The sequence below is a fragment of the Hibiscus syriacus genome, unplaced genomic scaffold (assembly GCF_006381635.1).
Source record: "Hibiscus syriacus cultivar Baekdansim isolate YM2019G1 unplaced genomic scaffold, ASM638163v2 tig00111008_pilon, whole genome shotgun sequence".
Classification (NCBI taxonomy): Eukaryota; Viridiplantae; Streptophyta; class Magnoliopsida; order Malvales; family Malvaceae; genus Hibiscus; species Hibiscus syriacus.
In genome coordinates this window covers 1,062,078-1,080,860 of record NW_024062951.1, presented here as the reverse complement: position 1 = coordinate 1,080,860, position 18,783 = coordinate 1,062,078, and the positions used below count along the sequence as shown (strand labels likewise).

The window sequence follows — 18,783 nt, the reverse complement described above, 5'->3', positions numbered from 1 at the left end:
ATATTTATTTTAGAGGCGCACCTTCACCTTGCACCTGGGCTTCACGTATTCTTTGCGCCTTTTAAAACTAAACTTCTACACAATCTTTTGTGGACTTTGGTCAACTGTACTGTATTCAAATTACTTCAAGATCCTGCTGTTTATAATATCAAACCTATTATATCACATAACATTAAGCATAACTATTAATTTCTATTTGCCACGCTTAAAATCAAGATAACATGCACAAATGCATAGTTCATTAACTGTTCCAATTCATCGACAGAATTTGGGTCTTAAAAACTGTTACATCCCATTACCAACAGGACAAGCCAATGAAACAGGCTGTATGTTCACTGATAAGAATCTGAACTCTGAATTTACTCGGTAACCATTCTCCAACAGAAAAAGAAAACAGCAAAGAAAAGTTATACCCAAGGACATGAAAGTTCCAGCCATACATTATTCATGCATTATTGTCAAAAAGTACAAGCTTCAACCTCTTTAATGTGCCGTTTCCACCATGTTCTGCCACAAAACGAAAGTTAAAACGAATGTTGAACAGAGAAGCTATAATAGATGCACAACAATAATGTAAATCTGAGAGCATGCTTAGGCATTCCATCATGCGTTTATAAACTGCTAAGTACCCCATTATCAATTTTTTATTAGATGCTCTCAATAAAACAGGGTCATCCCAGCAGAGACCATCAACAAGTGGAATGTGATGGGAGACATTGACTTAACTGTCTCCAAAATAAAAAGACAGTATTGTATGGAAAACTACACATGACCTGAGAATTTGCATTACTGAATGACCTTAAAAGACTTCTATTTGTAAAACTTGGCATTAAATAAACTTTATTTAAAATTGTAAAATATTCTACAATATAGTCAATCAGAAAGTTATCTACTACAAAAATCTCCAAAAAAATTGAGATATATGTTTGACTCAGCAGAAAAGCCACAACAAACATTGACCTAACCTAAGGTCATCTCGAGAGGAGATTTTAATCAAGCCAAGTAGCAGCATATGAAGTTAATTGGTTCAACTCATATTCCAGGTATCATGCAGCCAACATCTAGAAGTTGGAATGCAATCACGCATAAGATTGTATAGAGTTATATCGTTCTTACTAGACACAACATCAGCGATTTGGATGGTAATTCTGGACAGACTTCCTAATAAGAACAAACTTAGCTCATGGGATGTCTCTTACAAGTTACTAACACAAATTGTGCTATTTTGTGATGAGAAATGGAAACCAGGGATCATTTATTGATAAACATGTTGGGGATTAGTCTAGCTAGTTTAGTTGTGCTCAACAGAGACCTAAGGATTAACTTTAATTGCAGTTGTGCTCAGAAAAATTCAGAGAGCTTATCTCAAATATGTTTGGAAAAAGATTTCAGGCTTCTAGATTCGGACTTCGGGGTATAGAAGCAAAATCTGCTTTAGCATTCTCAACAAATCGAGGAAGCTCTTTGATTCAGAATTCAGGGAATGCAACAGATTGGAGAGGATGATATCAAATTAACTGATGCTTATTAAAAATTGGAGGTTAGGATAAAACATGAGCGTTCAATGTCTTCCTTTCATTGTAGTCACAGATACATTCGGTAGTTCCTCGAGTTCCATTATATTCACAGGACAATAGAAATGAAAACGCAGAGATTCCAATGTAATAACAACACGAGTTCAGTATAAAATACCTCTTCCTTCTTGCCTTTGCCTTTAGTGAAGAACTTGTATCCACTGAAGAAAAGCAGACCCCAACCAGATATCGAGACGATAACGAACTGAACAACCATTAAAAACAAAAGAAGTCAAGACAGTGTCCACATTGGCAACTTATCTAATTCCCACTAAATTACATCACAGTGATTAAAAAAAAAGTGTCTATCTAGTACATAGTGCAGTGGTAGGTAAAAGCATCAGATTATATGCTGTGATGTAAAAGCTGATCAAACTCAACAAAATTTTAACTTCAAATATATGAAATGCGCAGTGATCACGGAGAGTTTAAACTAGGTGTATAAAATAATTTTTTTGTGTATAAAATAATTTTTTGGAAAAATAAAAATCTGCAAGTTAGAAGAAAAGGAACTAGGGTAACGAAAAAAAGGGGCAAAACTGAAATATAAGTATGAAAAGAAACAAGCTCACGTGTTCTTCTTTCCATTTCGATGGGTTCAGTGGGTCTTGCCAACAATTAACCTTCGGGGGTCCATGGTGATCTGCAAAGCGCAAAATGTAGTTTAAGAAATGTTGGGGGTAAAAACATGATCTTTACTTCTAAGATCAGGTAAGAGAGATTGAAATAGTCTGACAAAATTTGCATCTATTGAAGGCAAATATTAAAATTTTAAATTGTTAAAACGAAAATCGGGTTAAATGGAGAGAATACCAGCAGCGCCAGCAAGACCACGGCGAGGAATGAGAAAGGCAGCTTGAGACGGAGCCGATGTTCTTGCTAGAGTAGCAGCTCTGCGACCTGCAGCCGCCAACAAAGTAGCCATCTTGATAGTTACTTTTTTTTAGGAAGAGGGAGAGAGAAGGGAACTGTTGATGATGCAGTTAACCAAGGAAATGGGAGTGACAATACGACTAGGAAGATGAACTGCACCGAATGGATTGGTCCTTCATGGGCCTAAATAGTAATTACCCAAGAAAATCCAGATGAATGTAGCCCAACCTCTCACCAAACAGACCTGCTAAAATATAGGATAAAACCTCTGTTCCCAAAATGGCGAAACCTTTCTAAACCCTAAACTTTCAATGGCGATCCCCACAATTGCTTCTAATTTCTCTCTTGTCCCTCCCAAAACTTCTCCATTTTCTCGGTACACAGTCCTCCTATCCCGCCCCCAAACCCTCCGGTCATTTCCCTTAAAAATCCAAGCTTTCAAACCCAGGCCGGCCCCCATTTTTCTTTCACTTTCTGGTGAAAGGCATGGGCTTTTCCGCAATCGAAAACCCGAGTTTTATGCAAATGCTGGCAATGGAGGAGAAGACGGTGGTGTTGATGAAGCGGAGAGATTGGCGAGAGGAGAGAGTACGATGCCGGAGAGGTTTCGATACTTGACCAAAGAAGCTTCTGATCCTCCTGTTAGGTGGCCTTTCTTTGTTGGTGAGCTTCTTCAAGTTTTATACCTTCATTAACTATGTAATTAATTTTCTTAATAGTTTGGGGTAATTACATTTGGTATCTATAATTAGTATTTCAGAATCATTTTTTTCTCACACACTCTGCGGTCGAACTAAATTTTTTTAGGGAGAACAACATTTTCTTTTGGCATTAAAGTTGCTTGATGGATTCACCATGTAATTAGTTAAAATCCCATGTTAAACCAATTATTTATATCAGTATCTGATTCTTGTTTAATCATTATCCCCCATAGAATTTAATGGCTCTTGAAGCAGACTTTTGATTTTTCAACTGACTGATGATTGATAATATCGTATTAAGTTTATTTCCAGCTAGTCTAAAGCTAAACATTGCTACCAGAAGTTTTAGAATAATGCAAACTAATCCACTTTCTCTGTGGACTATGTGCAGCCGCGGCATTCCTTCTCTATGCATGGAGAGCTGTTTTGTTGGAGCTATCTAATTGGAGAAATGCTGCTCTCGGTGTCGTTCGTTTTGTCGGATACCTCTTGAAACTTGTTCTTGCCCTTGCTTTCCATTTCATCGGAGATCCAATCACCTCCATGATCAGGTGTATCGAGAATGCGATCTATAGCGTGAGAGCTTTCTATTCCGGAATCGTGGCATATGCCGCTGTTAAAGAACTTACTGTGATTATTGTGCTTGCATCGGCAGTTCTTGCTATTGCTGAGGCTACTGTTCCCAACTCGGTTAGCTGCCAGCCGTATATGCTCACTATATCCGGTCTCATTGGCTATGCAGCCGTGACTGGCTATATTTCTGAGCCACTCTACTGGACTCTTTTGTTGGGGTTATATAGTTTTTCACGCTTGATTAAAAAGCGCGACGATGTTACATCGGTACTGCCTGTTGCAGCTGTAATGGCTGCCATTGGGGAGCCTTGGGTTAGGGTCCTGGTGATTACTTTGTATCTAGCTTTAGCTATCTTTCACCATTCAAAGAAGCTTTCAGAAGTAAAGGAGGAAACAGAAGATATAGCTACAGAGAAGCGGCTTCCGATGCCATTATTAGGTGCAGCCTTGGCCATCGGAATCAATCTTACTGCCAAGTGGGTTGGTTACCGGCATTTGACATGGATGATAGTATGAGGACACGGAATCAGTCTGTAACGACGTTGGTGTTTCATCCGTTTTGTAATGGCTGGCATGTTCTTTTGGGAAATAATTTTGTATCCTGTTAATTCGTTTCATGATTTTGGGAATAACAGCCTATTTCCCCTACATGTTTCGGTTTTGCTCCGTCACAATGGGACTTACGGACATTCGGAATACCATGGGAAACCATTTATATGTGAACTTGAATGATTTTGAAACTTTTTTAACCTAAATTAAAAATGGTAAATATTTAAATTATATACGAACTTTCATAATTTTGATTTTCTGTTGTCGTATGCATCAAATTTTAGTTTTAATCCATTTTTATAGATTAAGGAAGTTTTATTGACGTGTCATCTTTTTACGTTTACATATTATATATGCAAATAATTTTGGTAATACATGATCTACAAATAGCATATGTTCATCCATATGTTATACCAGATAAATTACGAAAGTCGTTATTAGGGATGCAACGAATCTATCTTTATTTAACTTGCGATGGATTCGCTTGATAAGTATTGTTAGTTGTCATAAATCTTCAACAGAGAAGAGAAGAGGTAATACAAACATGATCGACAAATAGCATCGACCATCGGAAGATTGGATGAAGAAGAAGCGACAGCATAAAGGAAAATCATAAGAACGATATAACATCGGTCCTGCCAAATTCAACAATATCTACAACAAATTGGGGACAGTCCGCAACCAAATGGAATTCATCTGCAAGCTTAAATGGAATGAAAAAAATAACTCAACAACACAATCACAAAACCCAGAGGAATGAAGAAAAGATTGCACACCTATGTAGGACCAACACCTTCAACATGCTGCTTAGCCAAGTATCTTTCCCTTCGTTCTTTCTACAAACCGAAACCGTATTAGGATTGCATGTTCAAAACTTAGAAGAAAAAAATTCGGGTTGAATTCGTCAAGTTGGATGCCTCACCCATTCATCTATAACGAGCCCTTCCCCAACGATTCGCGGACCGGTGTCTTCTTGAGGCTTTTTGCGCGATTCGAGTGCAGCCTCGGCCTCGGCCAGTTGACGTCTAAGTTTCTCCAGTGCCTTGGAAAAGGAGGGGGGAACACAATGGTCATTCAAAAATGGAACAAGCAAGAATACAGATAAACAAGTAATCCAATATTACGTTGTGATTACTTACAGGACAAGTGCGTTCTGGGTCAAGAAAAACTACAAGTAGAATCTGCTCAACTGAAACCAGATCCTTTTGCTCATCAAACTGTGCAAATTGTTATACGACACATTTTCAATACTTGAGTAGCATAGCAGTACTATTCGACATGAAAATCTATATCGTAAATATACTATGTATGTAACCGAGCTCTTCGTACTAAAATCAAAAGTTGAGGTCAAACAGCAAAGCCTTCAGAATATACCAGTTCCGGGACATAATCCGTTTCTCCTTTCACTTTTAAGCTCATAATCTTGAACTTAACCCTGCTCTTTTTTTCTATTGGCTTCTCGTTGTTCTCCGGAGGTTCCACAAACTTGAAAACTGCTTGTCAGGAAAATAACTCGTTAAAACCTTTTTCATCAGTATTCTTCCAGGCTCGAAAGTGCAAGGAGTTAATTATGTCGATCAATTACCGGTTGCGATAAGACTTTCACCGGGAGCAAGTATACCTTCCGGAGGTCGCATGTAACAACTCTTTGGTGCAGTTGTTTGGAACTGTAGGATCCACAAGGTCACTCGTTAGATGGTCTTAACCAACATAGAATCACTAGCAACATGTTTTTACCACACCTCGGACATCAACATCAAACACGGAGTAACGAATAAAAACGAGTAAGAAAACATCTTCCACACCTTGAAAGCTACATGGGACTTGCTGGTGTTCTTAATGTCAATGGCACTCCTGACCTGTTTACCTGGTTCATCTACAAAAATAGCACAAGCTCATCGTCAAGAACACTACATGAACGATAAACGGCGAAAGGTAAAAGGTTCCGATGAAGCACACAAACTATATAATCAAAACCATTTAACAAGCAAGTCTCAAGAACACAGCAAGATGATAAATGACGAGACAACTGAAACCTCAATTGCAGCAATATTGAAGAGGGAACAATAGTATTATTATTATCATCAAGTTTTGATAAAATCTATCAGAGTATCAGTTACTCGAAACAACAATTGACCATTTCTACAAACGGTCAGGAAATAACTTACTAGCAATTAGCAAATCACTTATTTACTCAAAATGCAATTCAAGGTAAGAAAGAATCTTACTTTTAGCAATTGAAAAAAAACCTTCCTCGATTAGCGATAACCATTGGCATAATAACAAAATTACCCCCAACGTCCCCACAAATGGTCATTTTGTCTGCTATTCTTTTTTTTAAGCATTTTCATCCCACCGTTTTATTTTTAGATCGAAACAGCCCGAACACAAGCGGAAATGTCACGGCGGCAACATATGATGATTATTATTCAACTAATGGTTTCCGTCCAATAAAGACCGTTTTGATAAAAAAAATTAAAATATTGGGATCAAAATACTCAAAACAGAAAAATAAAGATAAAGTGACCATTTATACAAACATTAAGCGTAATTGTGTCATTATACCATTAGCATTTTAGATCTTCTCAAACTCAAACAGATAAATCAGACAAAGTAAAGAAAGCAATCAACAAATCAACCAGTATAGGACAATCTATAGTTCAAGATACTCAAGCAAAGAAGGAACTGATTTACAATAAGAGGACCCCTTTCAATTCCAGAAACTGACAAAATCATGCGATGAAAACCAAATCCCAAGAGCCAAAAAGGGAAATAGAAAACAAATCCCAGTTAAAGGTAAGAAAACAGCAGCAGATTCTTACAAGGAAAATATAACTTGTTGGGAGGATCAAGCCTAAGTCTCCTTCGAGTAGGAAGCAAAGATCTCGCCATAGAAAAAAGAGAATTTGTAGAAGTCACAGTTGATCTTTCACCGAGCTGACTACTTTGGCTCTGCTGCTGATAAACATTGTTGTTGCCCATTGACGATGAAGAAGAAGAAGAAGAAGAGCCATTGCCATTGCCATTGCTACTATTCGTCTGCCAAAACGGCATTCTGCAAAGACTCCAAACTTGCTCTTCACCTTCAACCCTTGGATCTGTCTGTGTTTGTGGAGTTCAGTAGATGGATGGAAAGCAAATAAAAAGTAGAAAACAAGGGTGGGATTTTGTTCGTAAATGGAAAAGGTTGGATACGAATTAATACTAAACTATGTTTTTATATCAGTTATGGGGGTGTGCTTTGAGTTGTCAGTGTCACTGTTGTTGAAAGCTACTTAACATACGCTTACAACGTATTTTTGGTTTGGCTAAACTAAGTATTTAGTCAGCATCTATTCTCGCCTTTACTTTTTGGTCACTTAATTATTTTTTTCAAAAGGCTTATATTATAAATAAACACCTAAAGTATATCATTTTCTTCATATAAGTACCTAAAGTGTTATTTTATCAAAATAAATGCCTAAAGTTATCTTATTTTGTCAAAATAAGTATTTAAAGTATTTTTTGATCAAAATAGGTACCTATAGTATTCAATTTTTTTTAATCTAAGTACCTAAAATATTCTTTAATTAATGTCACGTGTCAACTTTTTAGAACTTAGATGAAAAAGATTGAATACTTTAAATACTTAAATAAAAAAGATAGAATACTTTAAATATTTATTTGTGATATAAACCTTTTCAAAATCATACCTAAAATTATATTCTAATCACGATTACTGATGTGTCATTATATTATGGGACACATTGATATTACTGTTAATTTTTTACGAAAAAGTGATCAAAAGGTGATGTTAGGTATGATTTTAAATGTAAAAAATAGTTAGATGATCAAAATAAAACTGTGAAAATATTTTAATGACTAAATAAGTAGTTTACACTTTTGATTTGACTATTTTTATTTGTTTGAGGCATAAGGCATGAGAAGAGATGATGAAGTGCGCCGTTTTGAATGAAATGTATTTGGAGGCTGGAGCATTTAAATAACAACACGTAGGGTCTGTTTGTTTAACTGTAATTACGTGAAACAAATTACGTGAAATAAACACAGAAATTCGGGGAAAATTAATTCCGTAATTCCAATTACGAGAAACAAACAGACCCGTAAATCCACATATATTCCCTCTTTTATAATCAAATAAGTAATAATAATAATAATAATAGAAAAAGCAAAACATCTTTCCTTTTTTGCTTCCCAATATCAAATCTGCTTTGACAGTCCAATGATTCCCCCAACAACACCTACGGAATTAAAGTTGCTATGACTAATGTTTTAGAGAAATCATTAAATGTACACTAGTAATTTGTAGTTTCGGTTAATAAAATTTATTTATTTTAAAATAATTTTTAAATAAATATCATTTTTTATTTATATGAACGGAAGAAATGAATATCCACATTTATACTAACATGGTTTTGGTCTCATTTAAATTCTCATTAATATTTATTTTAATTATTCTATTCTCTTAAGATTACAAACGTTACTTACTACTCTCGTTTTTTTTTTACTATTTCTTTCGGTAAATATTTTTTTTCCTCATATACTTCACGTGTATCCTCAAAATGATCTTTCCCCCCTTAATTTAAGTATTATGTATGGATACTATCAGGGTTTAACTTTTTTCTTTTTAACGATTACTATCAAAGTTTAACTCTTAACTTATGAAAATAAGAATTTGAACATCAAATATTATATATTTTTGAAATTAACATTTCACGCAATTAGCTTACAACATTTTTTTTAAAAATAAATAATCTTTCTCTCATAACTACTTTTGCCTATCTTTGGAGCTATACTAGGGATCTGTTGACGAAGATGGGTGAGGGCAATTATTTTCTTAAAAGTTTTAAATTTTCATATATTTTAAATATTTTTTATTAATAATTTAATTGCGCCCATTCAAATTTTAAAAATTTATCTATTTTAAAAAAATTGTCCCCTGATGTAAGATCTTATATCCGTCCTCAATTCATTTATCATTCAACTTTGCTATTTCTAAAAATAAGTTATAAATAAAATCATAAGAGTAAGATATATATACTAATTATAAAATATTTAGTATCATAAACTAATCAGACGTCAATTTAATTAAAAATATTAAAATAGCACTATATTATATATTTATTATAAAACTCTGACTGAATCAGTATTACAGATTGTTCAAATTTAAAATACACTAGATAAACAATATTGGATCCGTACACAAATTATTCATCTCTCTAATCTAATCATTCGTTGAACAATTTAATATATATATAAAATTTAATATAACAAAATTTTCTCTTCTTATAAGATAAAAAAAATCAAGCAAAATTTATCAAATTATCGAAATCAAAAAAAAGTTGAGGCTGAATTTGGTTCTTAATCTAAAGCCCGTGAGCTTCAAGGTAGGCTTAGAGGGTATGCTTTTAAGAGGTTACTGGATATGATGAATCTCAGAATTAAACTAAGCCCTTGCAGAATTTATTTAGATAAGAGGGTTCATATTTATTATATTTTTTCTTAGTTATTGACAACGCACATGATATGCACATCACGTAACTGTTCGAACCCATTCTAAAATAGTTATAAAGTAATATTTATTCATATTTTGTTCGGTTTCATATTTAAGAGGTCGTTAGTTTTAGTGTTCTTAAATATATATATATATATATATATATATATATATATATATATATATATATATATAGACTAGCCCTGCTTCCAATTATGGCCCAAAGCAACAACCATGCTTTACGGTATCTTTTCCATGTGCGGCAACCAGCATTATTTAATTTCAATAAACTCTCTTCGCTGCTGACTTATTTCTTGTTCATTTGTTGATTTAGTAACAACATTTCAAGGTTTTTGCAGTCATCAACAATTTATCAAAAACTACTTAAGATTAATACATACTATTATTAATTTATTTGTACAAGAGAGCCAGAAAACCTAACGATACACTACAGCCAACTTTAATGTACAAATTAAAGAGAAGAAAGATACTATACCTTCTATATGCATACTGTGTCGACTCTTAGACAGCTCTAGAACAAGTGAAAGCACTCAAAAGTAAAAGGCTGGGAATCTTTGGATCAGCTTTTGTTGACATTTTTTAGGAGTTGGGACCCCAGCAGCTCAAGTACATCACAGTCCGGAGGGACTCTTCAGCCTGTTTAAGCTTGCTGTCATTACTAATTTTACCAGATTTATCACTATTCATTGGGTTAAAGGACCCTGAAATGCCTCTAACTTGCTTTGAACAAGATTCCATACCCGACTCGGTCTTCGGAACTTGGCCTTGGGTGCTTGTGTTCCTCGAGCTCATCTCTGCCTTCTCTATTGTGTGTGATCCGGAGAGAGAGAAGAAAGAAAGGGATTTCCGGAGAAAATTACAAGAGATTGGCCTGGAACGGTAAAGCCTGGAAAATCTTGTTTATATAATGACAACCTAGGTACAAATATCAGTTTTTAAAATGGTAGTTCCAGGTTTTTAGGGGAAACAAATATATGTAGCCTGTAGAGTTGATTTTCATAATCTTTTTCTACCAATGGGTTTACCCAACAAAAGCATCAATTGGGTTTGTATTTTGCTGCAATTTATAGGTTATTAATGGCCTCTAACCTGTAGTTTTTTTAACCTTAGTATCTCAACTGTTACAGACAAATGCAGTGGGTAGCAAATGCAACACTGCCAGGTAATCTTAGGTACTAATGCATGTTAGTGGCTTAGAAAGGTTGAAATGACTAAAAATCAATCCCGATATACATCTCAATCTTTTCTGAAACACTCTTTGTTATATTTTTCTTTTAACAGGTTTCCCACTTTTTTTTGGGTAAAAATGCACAAATAGTCCCTCCACTATAGGGTGTGACTTTGTTAAGTCCTTAAACTATTAAAAGTTATAAAATAATCTCTCAATTATAAGGTTATGCTTTGTTGAGTTATCCTACTATAAAATTTACAAAATAATCACTCAACTATTCAATTGATCCAAAGTCGTTCTTTTCCGTTAAAAATTTGACAATCGTCTGAGCATGACGTTAAAATGTTGATTGGGATATGATAAAATTTAATCTCATAACTATTGAGCTATATTTTGTGGATTGAGTCTCTATTTGTATAACATCGTCAAATTAGTGATTAAAATATTATGTTATCAAGTCAGTGCTTGAAAGTAACGACGATGCTAGTAGACATCATTAAAATATGATTTTATCATATCTCAATAGGTTAACGTACAGTTCAGACAACCGTCAATTTTTTAACGGAAAAAATACTAGTTTGAAATATATGAATAGTTAAGTGATCATTTTATTGTTTTTATTAATCGGGAACTCAACAAAATAGTTACTTATAGTTGTGAGATAATCTTATAACTTTTAATAATTTTGAAACTCAATAAAACATCATTTTTATACTTTACCTACTTTTTTTATAATAAAAAAAATGGCAGATTGGCAATATCTACATTTTTCATTTCTCCCTTATTTTGTCTAGGGTTCTACTTTACTATTAAAGTACATAAGGAAAAAAATATCTTTAGAATGTTGCAGATTGGAGGCAGAAGACATACGTGCATATGTGAATGTGAGTTGATGAACACCCTGGACACGTTCATCATTCAGACTCAGAGGATAAGACTGACACATAACACCGGGGGTGCAACTTGCAATTTAGTTTTTGTTAAACCAAAAACTTACCAGCTAATCTATAAAAAAAACCCCATTTGTATATATTCAATTGATTTCTTAAAGATAACCTGAATGATTCTGTAAATGTTAGTAGGATCAACTTTAAACCATTTGTATATTCTATTATTACATGAAATCCTCATTCATTTGCTTCAAGCTTTTTAGGGTTTTAAATGTTTCAAGAGTGATTCTAAAGATTTTTAAACATAAATTAATCCGAACATTATTAAACAGAATAAGTAATGAATTATTATATGTTTAACTAAGTTGAGAAATATCAAGCTCGTCTGGGATTCTGAATGTGTCTGCCGCACCAAATTTCCTGAACTCGTCTCCCCCAGATCTGGAGTCTTCTTCATCACTATTGTCGTCGTCGTCTTCATCGTTATGATGAGTTGATGAGGATGTAACATCATTTATGCTTTTCGATCGGCAATTTTGAGTGGCGAGCATGTTCACTTGTCCCAGGTGGGAAATCTCAACTACAACTGTATCGTCATCTTTTGGTAGTGGTTGTTTCCATGGCTCCCCATCAATCCTCATGTATGTGTGCTCAGCGGCACCTTTGTGAAACTCAAAGCGGATTCGGTGTGCCTAATTTCCACAACAAAAACAAAACATATGTTGCCAAACAAGTAGTTTACTGAATTGAACACCTAAAGTGGTTAATGTTGATAAAAAAATGCGTCTATGCTTGCATGCTGGCATAGGTGTTTACAATATTTAGATCATTCATTTGAGAAATTCCCCCATAAAATTAAGAAAAATGAACTAAGATGTCAAAGATCAAGTGGCTTCACTACTGAATTATGCCTGCTTTCTTTAAATATCACCTGTGCTAGGCGAGTTCCATGTCCCTTTGGAGCCAGCAATACGAGCCCATGCCATGCATCTCTGAAACCAACAACTTCAAGAAGGCCATCATCTACATAAGGTGCAGTCAAGTCTCTCTGTAAAGTTGGTTGAGAACAAAAAAAATATACATCAGATTCATACAAAACAAATGTCAGATATAATAAATCGTAAATAATGGGAACTAACCTCGTTCTTTTTTCTGCCACTTGGTGTTCCCCAAGGATTTAGACCACCAGAAAAGCTGGGCAAGTTGAGGCATATGATCGACCTTATGCTGTTTAAATTGGGAGGGGTCCGGGGACAGAAGGGAAAGATATTAGAAGCATTCTTGGGTAAGTACGGGAAAGCCGTAATTGGAAATTAAGCAGAAAAGCTGAAAACAAACACTAGATCATGGTTTTACTTAACAGAAAGCTCTCCATGGATGTTTTCATTGCTACATGCAAAGCATGAATCATCTAATTAACAAAAATAGGGCATAAAACTAGAGAAGATGGATGAAAAAGACATCTTTGTTGCCCAAAAGCCATGAGAACCACATTATGCGTTGAAAATGTTGTTGAAGCTTTCAAAAAGATACGGGTTTGGAACTTAAGAAGTTTTATGATATAGCATGGCCAACTTTTGCATATATATCTGTCTAAGAAAAATTTGTCATGAATAGGGAATTACCACTTTTCTCTTTACACCAGAGAACTAATGGGTATTTTCCGTTCTTTCATTTAGGTTCATTAATCTCTTTTACACTTATTCGCTTATACTATTTATTAATGAATTTCTAACATGGAAACATTAATAACTAAATGCTAATGTAAAAGATATAAGAATCAGTAACCCAACTTCTAGAGATTTGGCAGGTTCTAACCGTCACTTCTCGATGATCGAACCAAAATGCAGATTTTGAACTTTTAAGTCAATATTGGCTTTAATTATTGTAATATATAAAATGAAAATTACCATTTAGGCAGAAAAATGATTCCTACAAGTTACAACTGAATCATGAGCTATATATCTTATCAGCAAATGCTTCTTATGAGTTGTGATCAATGTTTTCACACCTGATGTGAACCTTATCGCTATACTTTTCTCCTACATTATGTCATAATCAAGATTTTTGGTATGAACAGATTGTTTTCTTTCACATATGACAAATATGAATAGCTCTAGACCAACCGGAAGTTACCTCTGTGGTATGTGGAGATCTTGCCATTGACCATGTTTCTTCATGATTTTCACCTTTGCAAGCTGGGCAACATTCCTGAAGTTTAAGATCATATAAAATTTTCAATTTCCTAAGAAAGGAGGAGGAGTTATCCGGCCAGAGATGTTCCATAGTATCCAGCCAACTATTAGTACCTAGAAGACTAGGACATTTTCTGGATACATATGGTAATAATTTATTTCAAAATGAAAGGCTAAAATGCAATTTTACCTTGGTAGTAAAATATGGAACATATAAGAATTTTATTATCAATTCTTCCACCTTCCTGGTTTTTCTTTTGAATTTATGTTTTATTTTCCATTATCAAGAAATTCATTAGAGAAAAATAGCCAATCTTCAATGAAATGAAAATCCACGAAACCTGAATGTTAGCCTAATCTTTGATTTGAATAGAAAATTTTAACTATCACACATAAAGATAAAAAGGCAACCAACCACTTTGAAGCAGGATGAAAAATAGAAGCAGCAAACCACCCTTGGGTACAGCCAAGCTTTGCATAATTGCTCTGTTAGAAATAAGGTAGGGGAACATGAAAAATTCAGTAACTGGAACATATTTTCAAGGAAGAACCAGTATCAAAGACAAGCAAGATCCAGGTAAGATATACATATATACAAAGGAACACAAAAATACAAACATTTCTAAATTTCATAAAAAAGTGCATGCCATTAGACAAGATAAATCTGTATTAAATTACCAACAAAGACAGATGAAAAACATTGTGAAAGAGAATAAGTCTATCATGATAACATCTGCTAGCAGTAAATCATGTAACATGCTTAAGGAAAACCCCAATGATTTGGCTGCAAGTGCCCTTGCATCAATCAAGCAAAGAAGATGACATTATGAGAGAACTACACCTGATTAACCAACTGGTTTTTAAATTTTTCAGGGTGCAACTTTCGCTCGGAATGAAAAGCATAAGATACTTGAGCATCCATTCCTGTAGACAACATTATAACGCTATAGATAAGGTTAACCAATATTCAAATTGTCATGTTAAAACAAAGATGGGTGCACCAGAAAACTAGAAGGTGAGAATAAACAAATCTGTTCTTTATGTTGGATGCAAAAATGGGAAAGAAAGGAGACTGTATGATAGTACATGCCTATGTTGCTCTTTTTGTTATGTTCTACTTAAATACCTATGTACAACAACCAAGTCCGATGCATATAGAAACATGGGTACGGGATATGATCCTAAGTAAAATAAACTTTAGAAAAAAAATATTGATCAAACCTGTGTAGGAAACATATCCGTTTCTGACACTCAAATCCAAGTTCAAGAAACATATGTACAGACAAACTTTGCAAATAAAACAAAAGGTTTAAGGAAACCTTAAATTTGGAAAAGTTTTTGTTCAATCTTATCTTTAACAGTATCATATATTGTTTACTGGATTGTTCAAATTCCATTAGGCAACAGAAAGTAAAAGGAATGGAAAGAGAAGTTAATTGATGATAGCAGAAAACCAATTATACATTAAGTATCATTATGGAAACAGATGTACAACTAAAACACTGTAAAAAAGAAGATTATGAAATCTTTATTTTTACAACATTAACAGCTAGAATACTTAACCAAGGAAGTACTCTTACCCATGCTGAAGTAATTCCAGAATCCTCCACGAAATGTATGGCAACCTTCCTGAGGAGCACAAACTTTCTGTGTAAGGATGCAATGCAATACAATACAAAATATGTTTTTTTTCTTTACACATATTGCATTTCTTTCATAATACTTAATAATTAGATAGAAAACTGGATTTGAAATCCAAGGTGCGAGGGAAAGTTATGTGCTAAAATATTCAATGGTATAATCAGAAAGAACTTAAAAAAAGCATTTGAAATCAGGAAAAGGTATATAAAGTTTTCTCTGTAATTTAGGAAAGATAATTTAAAAAATGTACACATTCTTGATCTCATAAAAACATAGATTAAGGGAAAGATATTACCATAAGACAAAGGAGGTAACAGTAGAATGTCTCACCACATTCAGTTCATCTGTTGATGAGACACGATGAAATGCATGTAAAGAGTGTGGTAGTTCCAGAGGTGCAATAGGATCACATGAACCTTCCTTCGGAGCTCTCATCCTCATGAGAATATGCCAACTGAACCACAAAAATGCATATAGCGGTAAGTATTCTGAAGTTCCTTATGTTAGTCAACCCTGTAACTTAACTGAAAAACAAATTCAATGTAGGAAGGAGAATGTTTATAGATAAATCAGTTATGTAGCTATAAATTTGGCTCGGATAGTTAAGGAGCAAGGGATGCAAAATGCTTCTCAAAATTTTGGCCTCCGTAAAACAGATTGTAGAGATAATGGCGAAAGGAATCAAAAGATGGGGAAAGAAAGGTTCTCTTGACAATGTAGTTAAACAGGAATGACTGTTTTTATACCTTATAATTGTCCTAGAATTTTTTTTCCATAAAAAAATTTTATCATGTAATTTTCCCAGAACTTCATTTAGAAGTTACACCCGAAGAGTTGGCAATTAATAGATGATTATTCTTTCCCACTGCCTACTTCCTAGCACATTAATACAAGGCCACAGGATTGATTGGTGTTTTCTGCTTGTGAACATTTAGACGATACTAGAGGTGGAGTATATTGCATCTCTAAAGGTAGGCAAAGTACCAATTTACTGAAATTGGATATTCAAAACATCTATTCAAAGAAAAAAGGATGTTCAAAACACGATTTGGCTACATCAGCACCATGCCAAATCACAGAGTTCTTCAGTTTACAAGTTTAACATCACCTCAAGCACGTGTGTGCGTGAAAGATGGAGAACAAGAGAGAGAGGAATCATTCTCATGACAACAAAATTACTTGTCTATTTTCATTTCCTTCGCTTTCATTACTTGTTCCAAGAATGACAGTACAGAATTACGATCAGTACCAGGATTCTTCTTTCCCTGTAATTTAGAAAGCAAGTTAGATAAAAACTCAACAGCTCTCAAATTTGATGGAGATTATCCATGATATAGAGATTTCTAGCAGATGCATGTTGCCTACTGTAGTGTCAATCAAGAATTGCAACTTTACAAATTTATTCGAAGGAAGGGCTATTTTATTATTATTATTTTACTTTAAGAGTATAAACTTAGCTCAGCTTCATATTTTTAAAAACAAGAAATGAAACTTAGATAGAGACTTCAAATACTACTAAGCCAAATAAGTGCATGTCCTGAGCGGAAAACAATTGCAGCATGGCCAATAATTCATTGTTGTAAGTAAGAAAACATATCAAAATAGTTTTTGGGTACCGATTCCCCCAACCGGGAATCCGATTCCCCTACTATTCATCGACACTGTTCACGGGTACTGTTCATAATATAAAAATCTTTTGAATTAAATTTGTTATAATAAATTATAAATTATATGGAATGATATTTTTATAATATCAATCATCATTTTAAAGAAAAAAATTTAAATGTATGTTGAAAAAAATGGTTTTACAAATACGTATAACATCTATAATCTGTATAGGTATAATTATACGGGTTATGGGTGTTACAGGGTTCATAAGGCGACATTGGTTCATGGGGCCATGAGTATGTGAGGTGAGCATTTAATTGGTTTGAAAAGATATTATGTTTTACTCTTTTTGTACTGGAAATTTTGTATAACCGGTGCTTCATTAACTATTGCTAGCCAAACCTTTATCATATCATTGAGCACGGTTTACGCTTACATGTCTTGCTAATCCAACTTTAATTTATAGAATCCTTAACCCAATGATTACCTATTTGACTTTTTTCCTTCTCATATTGCTGATGAAATCTAGCAGAATTTGCAAATGCACTTTTCTTTAGCGACCTGCAGGTTTTCTTCTGTTATGTTCCTATCTTCATTCCCCATGGCATATTTGAGAAACTCCCTTCTTTAGATATCGGTGTGTGTTTCATTTGTGAATTTTGTTAGAATCAACAATGTACAAGTCTTTTTTTGTTTAGGAGTCTTTTATGATAAGAAAAAATAAGTCATAGGAGTCTTTGTAATCTATATTTCTAGATAGAATTTTATCTTTAACAGAAAAGTCCTATTAAAAGTCATCATGTGGGTTTATTTAAACTATTGTAATCTCCTAAATTCAATAATCAGTTTCTCTTCCATTGCCTCTTTTATTCTTTCCCTCTCATTTGGTTTATTTCCTTAGAATAAATATACTTTAGTTGTCATTGCCCTCAAACTGTGGTACTGCACTACTGCTGTTATGTTATCATTTTTTTGTTCCTTGTTTAAATATTGTTATCCTTTCATTTTAAGTTGTTGTTTTGACATGTGAAGTGTTATGCTGCTCTCTTTTTAGTTGATATTTATCATGAAAAGATGTACCATTTATGCCATATTGCTGTAGCTTTAGGTTAGTGACTATGTTGGAATTGCCTTGCTAGCAGATCCCACAACTTCTTCATGCAATTTTAGTTCACACGGTTGGAACTTAGAAAGTGTTATCAAAATATAACATTTTATCTTTCATTCAAAGCCTTCTTGCTTATGAAGTTCTATATAATCCAAGCTTATCGCAACATTCTACTGCAATTAGTGTTTTTTTCCTTGACACAATGTTCTAGTTGTCTTTACCTTACCTGTTTATTCCTTGAAATTGTGTACTTGTTGTATTTCTCTGTTTCTTCCTGAGGTGCTCTAGTGTTGCCAACTTCACAACATGTATCTCCATTCTTTTCATTCCCCTCTTTCATTTCTGCCTTTTCATTCTGTCTTTTTCAATTTTTTTATTTCAATAA

General features: G+C 34.0%; 4 protein-coding genes across 4 annotated transcripts; 1 reads left to right on the top strand and 3 right to left on the bottom strand.

The window, feature by feature from the left end:
* Positions 1–205: 205 nt before the first annotated feature.
* LOC120149645 lies at positions 206–10,638 on the bottom strand. The gene is made up of 5 exons (XM_039162376.1): positions 10,605–10,638; positions 2,388–2,529; positions 2,147–2,217; positions 1,693–1,779; positions 206–507 (listed from the first exon to the last, which is right to left on the bottom strand). Exons 2-5 carry the CDS (start codon positions 2,497–2,499, stop codon positions 484–486), a joined length of 294 nt encoding a protein of 97 aa, XP_039018307.1. The 5' UTR covers positions 2,500–2,529; positions 10,605–10,638; the 3' UTR covers positions 206–483.
* LOC120149642 lies at positions 2,744–4,367 on the top strand. The gene is made up of 2 exons (XM_039162372.1): positions 2,744–3,110; positions 3,540–4,367. Exons 1-2 carry the CDS (start codon positions 2,759–2,761, stop codon positions 4,235–4,237), a joined length of 1,050 nt encoding a protein of 349 aa, XP_039018303.1. The 5' UTR covers positions 2,744–2,758; the 3' UTR covers positions 4,238–4,367.
* LOC120149644 (vesicle-associated protein 4-2-like) lies at positions 5,001–7,399 on the bottom strand. Its single transcript, XM_039162375.1, has 7 exons — positions 7,093–7,399; positions 6,076–6,146; positions 5,856–5,937; positions 5,645–5,763; positions 5,410–5,487; positions 5,193–5,312; positions 5,001–5,106 (listed from the first exon to the last, which is right to left on the bottom strand). The coding sequence occupies exons 1-7, from the start codon at positions 7,322–7,324 to the stop codon at positions 5,047–5,049; spliced, it is 762 nt and encodes a 253-aa protein (XP_039018306.1). The 5' UTR covers positions 7,325–7,399; the 3' UTR covers positions 5,001–5,046.
* Positions 10,639–12,149: 1,511 nt separating the features above from the next.
* On the bottom strand, positions 12,150–16,994 carry LOC120149831 (diacylglycerol kinase 5-like). The gene is made up of 9 exons (XM_039162541.1): positions 16,862–16,994; positions 16,013–16,136; positions 15,622–15,670; positions 14,883–14,965; positions 14,460–14,527; positions 13,983–14,057; positions 12,986–13,073; positions 12,778–12,894; positions 12,150–12,538 (listed from the first exon to the last, which is right to left on the bottom strand). The coding sequence occupies exons 1-9, from the start codon at positions 16,888–16,890 to the stop codon at positions 12,203–12,205; spliced, it is 969 nt and encodes a 322-aa protein (XP_039018472.1). The 5' UTR covers positions 16,891–16,994; the 3' UTR covers positions 12,150–12,202.
* Positions 16,995–18,783: the final 1,789 nt, after the last annotated feature.

Coding starts and splice junctions, on each gene's coding strand:
- LOC120149644 (XM_039162375.1), bottom strand. CDS start 7,324: ATGCCGTTTTGGCAGACGAATAGTAGCAATGGCAATGGCAATGGCTCT. Junction 5,938..6,075: donor AGTCCCATGTAGCTTTCAAG/GTGTGGAAGATG, acceptor TGGATCCTACAG/TTCCAAACAACTGCACCAAA. Junction 5,764..5,855: donor TGAAAGTCTTATCGCAACCG/GTAATTGATCGA, acceptor CCTGACAAGCAG/TTTTCAAGTTTGTGGAACCT.
- LOC120149831 (XM_039162541.1), bottom strand. CDS start 16,890: ATGAAAGCGAAGGAAATGAAAATAGACAA. Junction 14,528..14,882: donor AAAACCAGTTGGTTAATCAG/GTGTAGTTCTCT, acceptor TATTTCTAACAG/AGCAATTATGCAAAGCTTGG. Junction 12,539..12,777: donor ATGGAACTCGCCTAGCACAG/GTGATATTTAAA, acceptor TGTGGAAATTAG/GCACACCGAATCCGCTTTGA.
- LOC120149645 (XM_039162376.1), bottom strand. CDS start 2,499: ATGGCTACTTTGTTGGCGGCTGCAGGTCGCAGAGCTGCTACTCTAGCA. Junction 1,780..2,146: donor CGAAATGGAAAGAAGAACAC/GTGAGCTTGTTT, acceptor ATGGTTGTTCAG/TTCGTTATCGTCTCGATATC. Junction 508..1,692: donor GCAAAGGCAAGAAGGAAGAG/GTATTTTATACT, acceptor GTTTTGTGGCAG/AACATGGTGGAAACGGCACA.
- LOC120149642 (XM_039162372.1), top strand. CDS start 2,759: ATGGCGATCCCCACAATTGCTTCTAATTTCTCTCTTGTCCCTCCCAAA. Junction 3,111..3,539: donor TAGGTGGCCTTTCTTTGTTG/GTGAGCTTCTTC, acceptor GACTATGTGCAG/CCGCGGCATTCCTTCTCTAT.